Source organism: Erythrolamprus reginae, chromosome 3 (assembly GCF_031021105.1).
Source record: "Erythrolamprus reginae isolate rEryReg1 chromosome 3, rEryReg1.hap1, whole genome shotgun sequence".
NCBI lineage: Eukaryota > Metazoa > Chordata > Lepidosauria > Squamata > Dipsadidae > Erythrolamprus > Erythrolamprus reginae.
The window spans coordinates 191,839,696-191,852,950 of record NC_091952.1 but is presented as its reverse complement, the minus strand read 5'-3'; the positions used below and the strand labels follow the sequence as shown (position 1 = coordinate 191,852,950).

General features: G+C 37.4%; 1 protein-coding gene across 1 annotated transcript in view; it reads right to left on the bottom strand.

Moving 5' to 3' along the window:
• CD226 (CD226 molecule) overlaps positions 1-4,798 on the bottom strand; it is a 28,446-nt gene extending 23,648 nt beyond the window's left edge. The window contains 2 exon segments of the mRNA XM_070749139.1: positions 3,940-4,284; positions 4,687-4,798. Of these exon segments, the coding sequence (XP_070605240.1) occupies positions 3,940-4,284; positions 4,687-4,798 (457 nt within the window).
• Positions 4,799-13,255: the final 8,457 nt, after the last annotated feature.

Sequence of the window (13,255 nt, the reverse complement as noted above, 5' to 3'; positions counted from 1 at the left end):
GGAACCAGCTCCCCTCAGATATCAGAGTTGCCCCCACCCTCCTTGCCTTTCGCAAGCTCCTTAAAACCCACCTCTGTCGTCAGGCATGGGGGAATTGAAATTTTCCCTTCCCCCTAGGCTTTTAGAATTTATACATGGTATGCTTGTATGTATGATTGGTTCTTTAAATTGGGGTTTTAAAGATTATTTTTAATATTAGATTTGTTCACATTGTCTTTTTTATTGTTGTTAGCCGCCCCGAGTCTTTGGAGAGGGGCGGCATACAAATCTAATAAATACAAATACAAATCCCCTCACAAAATTTTGCTTCTGCACATGTGCACAAAGCAAAAAATATGAAAAATGGAAGAAAAAAGATGGCGGCACCCACAGGACTGGCACTGGTCGTGCGCAAATTGCACAATCTGGCAGCCATTATCAGTGCACAGTCGCCTACCGCATTGGTAGCAACCCATCCTTCATAGAGCATGTCCATGTCCAAAAAGTATGTCTATATTGCTCTGTCATTTTCATTAGCCCTTTTAAGAACTATTTTTCTATTGTCTAATTATGCTTGATGGCTTATTGATGTCCTCCAGAAATAGTTTCATCAGTTCCCATAATCCTTAGTCAGATTAACCATTGAATTTGCTCAGTAGCACAATCTGTGACTGAGTAGCCAGAATTTATTTCTTTTGTCGTTAAATTTCATTGACTTATGATTCTTGGTAAGACCTTAGGGAAACATTCTTCTCTGGTGAGGAGAGAACTAAGGAAGAAAAACCTGTTCCTAATGATGATCAAGAAGAGTGACATCTTCTGAAAAGTGTACTTTCCCCTTTGCAACAAAGAACTCTTAAAAGTGGACGAAAGGAAATCTCACATTTCTGATGTTGTGCTATTCCATCTAATCCTGAAGTATATTCATGTTACAATGAGTGACAACTATAGACAGGAGATAAAAATTGTGTCAAAACTGTAGTCATAGTTACTGATTTACAATTATATGATGAACATCAATGTCTCAAAGAAAAAAGACTTCTTATATCACATACACATCTTTGGTTATTCTGGAATGTTACAAGAAGGATATGAACTCAAAATATTTTAGATAAAATATTGCATATTCATCAGAAACAAGTTACTGGTCACAGATTTTTTAAAATGAAATAATTTGAATGAAGTCTCTTCTTTCTTGTCTCACCAAATACAGTATACAAATATTTAGGTTCAACTTTGATATCAGCTGTAGAAGGCAAATATCTAGCTCAGTGACAGTGAATCTTTTTTGACTTGCGTGCCAAAAGGGTGTGCATGCGCACACCCATGCCCTCTCCTGTACATGTGCACTGCCCCCATGCTGCCTCCCCACATGTACACAACCACACCACACTCCATGCTGCCTCCAGACTCCTGAAGCCTGTGGACGGGGGGAGGGAAATGGGCCAGTGAGCTAACCAGAAGTTCGTTTCTGAACTTCCGATTGGCTCACTGGGCTGTTTTTTGCCATCCCCAGGGTTCAGGGGGTTTTCCTGAAGACTGGGGAGAGCGAAAACGGCCAAAAAGAAAGTTGAAAACCAGCTGACCATCACGCGCATGCGCAATGGATCTGACATAGGGCAATACCTCGTGTACCCTCAGATATGGCTCTATGTACCACCTGTGGCACGCATACCATAGGTTCACCATCACTGGTCTATTTTCTCATGAATTTAAGAAATTGCATTTCTAATTATATTTTATTCTTCTTGCTGGCATAGAGGACTTTCTAAGCCTGAACTTTCCAATTCTATTGTTCATTAGGATTTATTCAGAATTTAAACGGGAGACTCTAAAATAGCCATCCCTAGTCTGCATATTCTCTGCCGTCCAAGAGCAAAATGGGGAACATTGAGAATTAAAGTTCACATCTTAGGAAGGGAATGAATGGGGAAGTAACCAGAACATTATTTTTGAACTTTGGCAGCTTGAAGATGTGTAGACTTCCAACTCCCAGAATTCCACATCCTGCCATGAAGGCTAGGGAATTCTGGTGGTTGAGCAGTTCACACTTCTTAAAGTTGTTGAGGTTGATAAACATTGGACTACAAGTTAGCATAGTCAAGGTCCCAACCGAGCGGCAATTAAAATTTCATTTGGGAAAATGTTCATGAATAAAAGGGTGCCAGTAATACAATCTCTTTCTCTCAGATGCATACAATGGTAGCTTCCAAAATTAAAGATTTCTAACAATTGATGGGATAAATTGTAGCGAATACAATAATCTACAGCATCTGTAAAGAAAAGCAATGATTCCTTTGGTACCATTTTTTTCTTCAGATAAAATATCGACGGTATCTGTGAAAGACCCATCTCAAGAGATTTTGACTCATTATCTAAATCTAAACCCACCAGCAATGGTTTTTAAGTGCAAAATTGTTCATTGCTAAAGAGGAAAATTAATATAGTTTTAATATGACATTTTTGGTTTAAGGCGATAGAAAATATTGCAAGTGCCATGAAAGCATAATGCACAATTTTAAAATTATTTTTAAGCAAACAGGTAACTTAAGCAGATGCACATTTATAGGGTGGGGGGAAAGAAAGAACATTTATTTTCTTTTTTTGTTACCGCTGTGTTTCAACATCTCCTGCTATGAACAAATGCAGATTTTTTTTTGCTCAGAAAAATCATTCCAAGGTCGCATAACAAGGAGGTGAAGTCTCTTAAATATATTTCCCATTTTAATCTTCTTTTTGAAAATTTCTTTTCCCTCCCTTTTAAAAATGATTTTGCAAAGGAATATTTTTCCTTGCAAAAAAAGAAGTAAGAATTCCATACAACGAGGAAATAAGGAATCGTTTTAGAGTACAAAACTGATGGGCAGGTGAACAAGGAATAGCTTACTCCATTTCTTTCAAATTTCTCTTTCCTGTAAAATAATCTTTCCCTGTTACATACAAGTGTTGCAAGGCTCCAAAGTGGGGGATGTGGTGTGTGCAAAAGAAAGAAGCTGCTTTATGTTTTATTCTATGCCACCATTGTAGAATAAAGCACAGTAGCCCGGATTCACGCTCTGAATGAAGTCATAAAGTCATGAAGTCTTCCTCTGTCTGGGAGAAGGCTACTTTTAAAATATTACAAATAAATCTAGTTTGCAAACCATAGAGTTCCCAAGGCCTACAAAAAACAAGCCAAATAAACTATGTTTATTATTTGCGCTACGTGTGAACCCCGTCAGAGATGGTGAGGTAAAGGGACAGTGTATCTGACAGGTGATGTTTTGCTATTATTTTCCCAAAATTACACTTGTTGCTTGATAGAACTAATGAGTTAAAAGTAACATTGAATATCACCTAGTCTAATCCCCAGTCAGTTAACCCATTAATAAGGTGAAGACAAAGCTAAGATCTTCTTTTTCCTTGGCAGCACCCTAACTTTAAAAAAATCTACCTCTGTTCCTTCACCTTTAGAAGATAGAACACCCTATGAAACTAGACTTACAATCCTGGGTCTAAGATGCATCAAACATCAAACATGATCTAAGTATTGCCCACAAGATCATATGCTGCAACGTCCTGCCTGTCAAAGACTACTTCAGCTTCAACCACAACAACACTAGAGCCCACAAATACAAACTTATTATTAACCACTCCAAACTTGACTGTAAAAAATATGACTTTAGTAATCGAATTCACTACCGGACTCTGTAGTATCATCCTCTAACCCCCAACACTTTACCCTTAGACTATCCACGGTTGACGTCACCAAGTTCCTGAGAGGTCAGTAAGGGGCATACATAAGAGCACCAGAGTGCCTATCGTCCCCTGTCCTATTGTCTCTCCTATATTGACTACAGTGGCTTTGGGTGAGGAAGGAGCTGCCTGAAACTCACTGTAACATCAATGGAGAAATCCAACTGAGAGCATCTTTACTGAAATTTTGATCTTATAAAATGGAAATAAACAGATTTACCTTACCAGATTGAACAACCTGTATCATCTTTTCTAAGATCCCATGTGGAAAAGTATGAAAGGAGCATAGGTAAAAACCAACATCTTCCTCAGTGGTGTTGTTAAAAATCAAGGTCTTATTGTCTGAGGTAAAATTAGTGACGAGGACTCTGGCCTTATAGTTGCTTTCTATATATAGATCATAAGGTAGTCTGAAGGCGGCAATGAGGTGTTTTGTTTGATTCTCTTCTTTCTCCCATACCATCTGAGAAATAGATGCATTCTTTGGGCAGACACATTTAAGAGCCATGGTCCTGGAGAGTTTCACAATTGAATCCACATGTTTTCCCTCTGTGGTAAAAGCTACATTGCCTAAAATGGAACATTTTTATTTTGTTAAACAGTGAGTCACAAAAATATTCACTTAACACATGTGGCACTGATAAAACAAAGTCTTGTCCTTAACCCAAAGTCTTTATAGTTGTACAGCAAGTTCTGCAAACTCATCTCCAAAGTTATTACTAATAACATTACAATGAGGTTATAATACTGGCTAAAGTTCTCCATTATCCATTTCATTTTGAATATATTCAGATTCACTAATAAATTAAACATCCATAGTATTGCAACACTAGAAACAAATAGCAGCGGTCTTACTTTTATTGGAATAAATTACTTCAAAAATTCCATAGATTGCCAAGGCACTTAGCAGGAAGTAAGCAGGCAAAAAACAACAACGAGAAAGAAATGTATTAGTTAAGAAATGAATCTTACTTTGATAGGACTGTAGAAAAGCCATCACCAAAAACACAAGGCAATTCATCTTCAGCACAGCTAAAAGTACTGAGAGAGCTTCATCTATGCTTTGTGCGTTTCCTGGTCACATGGTAGGGAGGATGATATTTTTATCTCAACTAGCAAGACAGACTGCATCACTTTGGGGAACTCTTGTAGTACAGGGTTGTCAGGAAAGAGATACAGGAAGCTCATTTATACAAGTTGTCATAAATTTCATAACTATTTATTATTTATTTATTTATTTATTTATTTATTTATTTTATTTTATTTGTCCAATACACAATACATATTGAAGAGAATAGACATGTAGTAATATATATAAAGAAAAGGATAGAAGAAAAGATATAAAAATAGAGAAGATATATGAAAGGAAGAAAAGATAAGATATATGAGATAAAGGAGAGACATTTGGACAGGGGAGGCTACTCCACTCCCCCTCCCCCTTAGATCAAGTCCAATATTACTTTTGTGCACTAAGTCTGTGCTAAGAAAATTGATTGATTGATTGAAAACCTTCCTGAATTGGTTCCTTACTTTCTCACAGTTGAGTTTCTCTGTCTTAGTGCTTTGAACGGAAGACATTGGCAGCACTTTGTTCTTATCTATACAATTGTGCTTACTAATACATATAACCTTCCTTCCTTCCTTCCTTCCTTCCTTCCTTCCTTCCTTCCTTCCTTCCTTCCTTCCTTCCTTCCTTCCTTTTTTCCCAGGTGCACCCATATTCGGTTGAGGTTTTTTGCTTCCGCAAACACGGGTGCGCCTGCATCTCCGTGCGTTATTTTGCTACCTGCATGGGCACAGAAGCATAATTCCGCTCAAACTCATGGTACCTCCAGAGCAGCGGAGGTGAACCCAATCAGGCGTTCCGGCTAGCTGCCCACCCCTGCTTGTTAGGCAGGCAAGGGAGTCACTGTATGTGAAACATAAATCTTTGCTCTGTATACATTGATATTAAACAAAAAGGCATTGTCTTTGCAAAAACAGGATGATTCAGAGATTATTTATAATTACATTTTGATGTTTGCCGCAGAAAATAATTTTGCATTGTAAGATATGTAACTTATGATTGCTAGTTCCCTTATGATTATGATTATCTTAATGAACACTTATCTTTAATCATAACTTCTGTTTAAGTGAAATGTCTGGGTTTTTTGTTTTTTTTAAATAGATTTAAGCTATCTAGAACTGTAATCATATGAATGTCACATTGTTAGAATAGTGACTGTTGTGTAAATGGGTCTAGGACAGGGGTGTCAAATGTGATTCCACTGAGGGCTGCGTCAAAGTTGTGTTTGACCCTGGGGGTGTAGGGGGCATGGCCAGGGTGGCCAGCTTGACATCACTGATGTCCGGAGTACTTATGGTTGCCCACACACTGCGGGGACAGCTCATCATAAGTGACTGGAGGGAGAGTTGGATAGATGGCCCCCTACCTAGAATTGCAGCAATAGCATTTAGACTTATATACCACTTCACAGTGCTTTACAGCTCTCACTACGCAGTTTACAGAGTCAGCATATTGCCCCCAACAATCTGGGTCCTCATTTTAGTGATCTCAGAAGAATTGAAGGTTGAGTCAACCTTGAGCCTGATGAGATTCAAACTCTGGCAGAGCACAGAATTAGTCTGCAATATTGCATTCTAACCATTGCGCCACCAAGGCTTATGGATGGAGTTTTATATCTCTCATTCCATTGTTTTAGAATTGCTCATTCCCAATCTCCAACAATGGAAAGTTCATAGTTATTGCAATTGTTTTTGCTCAGGCAAGCAGATCTAGCAGGGAGGATATTCACCAGGTCTCCACTATTAAACAATGTCATCTTGTTGAATCCCAGAGTCATGCCTTTTCAGCAACAGCAGCTGCATGTGAAACATGCATTGCCCTGGAAATCTAGACGATTGTGACCTTGATGATCTTTCATTGGGTCAAGTAGTTAGATGAGTTCTCCTGTTGTCAACATGAACTTTCTTGATTCATATAATACTGTCAAATGAGTAGAGCTATTCTTTATCCTTGTACACTAGGGTTATACATAGTTGGTTTGTCTGTGTTTTTAATCCTAGTAAGCAGCCTCGTGTCTTGTGCGATCGGTGGCTATGTCAATCACATAAACAAACAAATACTTCCATTTTAATCCAACAGACGAAAGCTGTATATCAACACAGCAAGTACTGTATAGCCTATCAAGTCGGAAGACAATTTTAATAGTATTATAAGAAACAACATTGGTTGCAACATAATTTCTCAGGCTGTATCACCTAGCTGTGAAATGGAGATACTGGGAAACAAGATAAGCACTTCATTGTTCCCGTTGCAAAGTTCCAAGGATGATATACTGAACAGAAATTCCATCATATTTAATTTAAAGTTACTCAGTAAAATGCTACATGAAAGGCTTCACTCAGAACAGCAGCACAATGCACTTTCTGATATCAGATGTATTATCTAAGGGCTGCAAAGAAGTGTGCCAAGATAAATTACACCTTGGACTATTCTGCCATCAGAGGTAGATAGCTGTTTTGATTTAAACTGAGGACAGGATGAGCCAGAGGCAGCAGCAACACAAGAATATGATGGTAACATTTCAGCATTTGGAACTACACATTTCATCTGATTAAACCTTATTATCCATATCCTTCTTAATCGGATAGCTATTTTGGAATTTAATTTTTTTCTGCAAAGTCTTGACTGAAACTGGCAAAGAGCCCTGACTAGAAGCTGAAGAAATTCTCTGGAGGAGGAAAGCCTATGGGATTGATCTCGTATTTTACAGATTTTCAGGACAGCAGGCAATAAAATTGCTATTTGATGAAAACCACAGCTTTGTCTTAAACGAAGAATTCAGCCCGTTCCCACAAAAGACACAGCTCAATACATAAGTTTTGCTGCAATTTTTTTCTAAGGACATTAATTTAGCTTGCTTTGTCAAACAAACAGTATTGACAATAACTGCCTCATCCTTATTGGTATATTGTTTTTCCATCGAAATGATTTTTATTTTTGCATCAAAGAATGAAGGAAACTTCATGATTATCCATATTTACCAGATAGCATCAAGGAAAGCTTTATTTGCAACATCATTGCTATATGAACTTGACTCTTCTTCACAGAATGAAAGATACTTCAATTCAGGAATTACCTTTTCCAGAATATGCCAAAGTGGCAATTAGCATACAAACAAGAGTAATGAAAGCAATAATGACAATAATGCAAAAGATCCAAAGGCGTTAGCGGGGTATGACTGGAAAAAAAAATTAAAATGATGGTGACACTGTAATCAACACTCTGGCTGGCTTGATTGCACCATTGTGGTGACTTCTCTAGAGATTCTTGAAAACATCTTTGTAGTTAAACCAACAGTTCCAATAATAAGAATTTAGTGCACTGCAGATAGTAAAAACAGCTGTAGCAGGAAAAGAAATTGAAATGGCAGTTGTAGCAATGTGGTTGAAACTGTGCCCATAGGGAGAAGGTAGGGTTTTGATCACATTGCCACAACCACCTTGAGTTTTGTTTTTAAGTCTGACTTGTAAACATTCCTTGAACTGTTGACAAGGTTGAAAGTGAAAAGAACGTTCATTCACATTTGGTGGAAATGTGACATAAAAGTTTTAGATTCGGAGAAGAAAGAGTTGGATGAGTTAGCGATGGATAAATGAACAATGGCAATGTACCAAGGAAAAGGTGGTGAGATCAGATTGCCCTAGATGGAGGGGAAAAGGGGTGCTGACAAAGACCACCAAGAGGGAGTAATAGCTCTGGTTTGTGTCATTGCTGACAGGAATCAGTCGTATAACAATTGGCAGTGTAGTAATGGAGATGGATATTTTGGGGTCTTTTGTGCGATGCAGGGAGTAGAGGCATCCACCTGTCAAATATACTAGGTATACATTGATAAACAAAACAGAGTTTTCTCCATAATTAGACCTATATTTTAGAATCAGAAAAAAGATTGAAAATTATCAAAAACAAACTAATCAGATTACTATTATTTTATAGGCAAATTATTTATTTATTTGTTTGTTTATTTATTCAATTTATTCTAATTTTTTTCCAAAACTTTATTAATTTTCAATAAAAAGACATACAAACTCACAAACATTTAAATACACAATAGGGGTTACAATTACCCCTCTTTTCTTGAAGTCAATTTTTAATACAGAAAAAAGGATAAAATCTTAAATCTTTGTCAAAATAATATTCTAAGTGAAAAGAAGAATTTTGTTTGCACCTTCTAATAAACATAGAGTTAAATTGATAAAAAACCAACAATAGCAACAGCAAAAAATATCAATAACATTTGATTATATTCATACAATTTTCATAATCTTATTTTCAACTTTATTCTTATCTATCCATGTATAAACTTTGTTCCAAATAATATAAAAGTCAGATTCTTCTTGATCATTCAGTCTTCTTGTCATCATATCCATCTCTGAACATTCCAATTTTTTTTAAATTACATCCTCTTTTTTGGGGACATCTTCCCCTTTCCATTTTTGTGCGTCAACTATCCTGGCCGCTGTTAAGATATGTACAACCAGATAAAAAATATATATTTTATATTTCTGTTTGGCTATACCTAAAAGATAAAATTCGGAGGATTTTTTCTATTTCATGTAATGTAATTTATTCTATTTTTATGCCACCCTTCTCCTCAGACTCAAGGCGGCTTACAACATGTTAGCAATAGCACTTTTTAACAGAGCCAGTGTATCCGGGTCCTTATTTTATCCACCTCGGAAGGATGGAAGGCTGAATCAACCTTAAACTGGTAGTGAGATTTGAACCGCTGACCTACAGATCTACAGTCAGCTTCAGTGGCCTGCAGTACAGCACTCTACCTGCTGCGCCACCCCGGCTCTATCCAAATAATGGGATAATTTAGAAGGATGATATATTGATAGATAGATGACATGATAAGATCTGCTCCATAGCATTACCGGAAAATGTTTCTGATAAAAATCCATATTTAATCATTTACTATTGTAAGAGAAATGCGGAAATGGCAAATAATGCTGTTGAGTTCATCTAGTCTCATTATTATACGAGTCAGACTTCAGTTAATCTCTGTTAACATAATACAAATAGTTAAGCATCAAAATGAAATTTCCAAGGTTCCAATTTGAACATGAACAAGGAGGTTCTGGAATTTTAATAAATTGGAGGCGAAGTTGATCGGAAAAGGTTTTTTTAAAAAAATTTGAGTACCCAGCTCTTCATCAAACAGGCAAATCCAAGATGATTGACAACAGTATACTATACAGGTAATCCCCGATTGACCACAGTTCATTTAATGACCTTCCATGGTTACAACAGAACTGAAAAAAGTGACTTGTGACCAGGGGTGGGTTCCTCCCATTTCGGATTAGATCACCCGAACTGGTAGTGACCTGTTGGTGACATCATGATGATGTCATGGATCCAGTTCAGTCGGTGCCAGTCTATGGGTGCTGCCATCTTTTTTTGGATTTTTTTTTCTGAATTTTGTACTGTTTGGAAGTTTTGTCCTCTCCTGCTGCTTGAAAAGGGATGACCCACCTGCCCCTGGGTTTATACTTAACTTTATACCTTCACCTGAAGCACAGCTGATCAGCTCCTCAGCTGTATTTAGGGCTGATTATAGCTACTGAGCATGTGCAGAAACAGAATTGCACGAGGGGATGCATGTACACACACAACGTTGTGATGCGAACTGGTGGCAAAGGTAAGTGGAGCTCACCCGCTTATGACCATTTTTCAGTTACGACCTTTGCAGCATCCCCTGGTCATGTGATCAAAATGCAGATGCTTGGCAACTGGTTCACATTTATGATCATTGCTGTGTTCCAAGATCAATGAGGAAGCCAGATTCATGTAACAATTGGATAACTATTGTATTTTTCGGAGTATAAGATGCACCTTTTTACACACACACACAAAAAGAGGGTGAAAACTTGGGTGTGTCTTATACACCAAATGTAGCCCCACCCTTTGGCCTCTGCCTACCAGCAATTTGCTCCTTGCAGCAAGAAGAGCCTGTTAAGCCAAGCAACTCATTATCAGCTTCCTGACTCTATGCTGATTTGCCACATGCTAAACTGAAACTAGCTGCAAGGAGGCAAATTGCTGGGAGAGACATGCAGAATTTTTGTTTTCTGCTGAACTGGATACAAGGAGGTAAGTAAATAACTATAAATGTCTGTAGAATGTCCAAGTTATTAGACTTATTTTTTTAAAGATTGCTTCATTATTGTTCTAGACAATTTAACAAAAAGAAGCAGCTTTTTAAAATAAATGCTTGATCTGAAGAGGCCCAGTGCTATTGTACTTCCTTTTAAATAATAGAGAATAACGTAGCCACGCCAATTTTAATAGCTCTGTACATAATCTGAAATGTAACAGTGTCCTGTTTAGTATTAAGATAAAGTAGCTGAGTTAAATCCTGACTTAGTCATATTTGGAGTAGATCTATTTAAATAATTGGGAAGAGTTAGTGTAACTACATTAAAAAAAACTTTCTGGGATTAATATACTGCCATAATGTACGTTTCTCCAATTCTATGCTATTTCTATGGGTCAGGCACACATGCACATAAATACACAGCAAACAGTGTATATCATCTGTGTTATTTGCTGTTTGGCACACTGCTGGGAAGCAGAGCCTTTTTTCCTTGTTTTCCTCCCCACAAACTAAGGTGTGTCTTATACTTAGCTGTGTCTTATACTCTGAAAAATACAGTAACTTTATCGTTCCTGCTTTGACGGCAGGCCTGGTGGCCATAAATTTACATCTTTGATGGCCAACTCTATGAACGGTGTGCATGTATATGATTGCGACTGTCCTTTTTCAATAACTTTTTAAATGGTGTTTTAATTTCAGAAAATGTTTTAGTTTTAGATAATGTTCGACTTCTTTTTATTGCTTTTTATCTATTTATATTGCATTTTTATTGTTGTTGTAAGCTGCCCTGAGTCCTTCAAGATTGGGTGGCATAGAGGTCGAAGTCAAATAAATAAATTGCATTGGTTCATTTAACAATTGTGGCAAGAAAGGTTGTAAAATGGGGCAAAACTCACTTAACGAATGTTTCATTTAACAACAGAAATATTGGGCTCAATTGTGGTTTTAAGTTCAGGACTACCTGTATTAGAAGGTGAGAGTGAAACATGCCCAAAGCCTGAGCCTTTTACATCCATGTGATGGATGAAAGAGAATTGGGATTCCAAGTGAGTCTTTTTGCCCAGTATCCTTTTTTATGACTCCACCTCCTGCAGGAGGCCACTCCTCTTTCACCAGTTCACTTCTGACCTAAATGCTGGTATATATGTTTAATTCCTGTATGGAAAAAATATAGTAATTTGGCTAATGTATGACATGTTGTCTGATGCCTCTGGGCAATGCTGATATATTGCCCTTTGCTTTGTCGCAGTTGCAACTGACAAATTATCTTTAAATCTATGGTTTTCAGCACACAACCCACAGATGCTACTTGCAATTTCCACTATGCAAGAAATTTCCTCCAGAACCCACAGAATTATAGATCTCTCAAACACAGTGGTTACGATGCTTGCAACATTTTTTTTTCTTTCTACAGCAATTATTACAGAAAATGCAATGCTGCTGTTAGGTCCTTTTCTCTCACTGTACTTTTAAAAAAGATTTTCGTTTCATTAAAATATCCAATGTGGTTAACCTGAAATTTAGAAGATGATTCATACTAAATGTACAACTGTTATCCTGGACACATTATCTCCCAAATAAATCTAATTGTTGTAAAGAATATCCGTCTAGGTTCAATTCCAAGTGGGGAAAAAGACACTGGATTCATGGAAGTTGCTTGGAAAGAAGGTTTAGCGCAGGACAGGAACACATGGCATGAGCTCCTGAATAGAAAATTTTGATCACATGCTTCCAGATGTTGAGTGAAGAGAAAAAGGGAGGAAAAGATGCTGAGTCCCTTGGTTTTATGACCTCTGTTGGGCCCCACCTCTTAGTTTCCTGTTCCTGTGTATGTAATGAACTCTGATTGGTGGTCTGACACACACACACACACCCTTTAGGGCAGGAGTCTTAGCTAGCCTTTTAGGCTGTCTCCCAAGCTTGTTTGAGTGCTGATAATTTTCCAGGTGCCATGTGGTAGAGGTCTAATCCTATCGTGTCCTAAGGGTGAAGGTCTTAATCCCATCACCCTGGAGTTAAAGGGCATAGATCTTTGTTATGTAGAACAGATTGGTCCAGACTATTAACAAAGCTGGGGGCTATTAGGAGTGAATCTGGTTCCTTCCTAAAAGCATGTTTCTCCATTTCTCTAGAGATATTCTATATAATATTCTGTTTTTAAAAATATTTCTCAAAATATTTTGTTTTTCTACGAAAAGGGTGGGTGCTAAATTCCTACACATTCAGATAATCAACTGGGATTGATTAAGATTAATTGGTGAATTATTAAGAGATGCCAAACATGTTCTAAGTTCCCTGTAAAGTGGTTTGACTGTATCAAGAAATAAAGAAAACAAACTCTTGTTAAAAAAAACAGTTTGAGATAAATTTTCTGA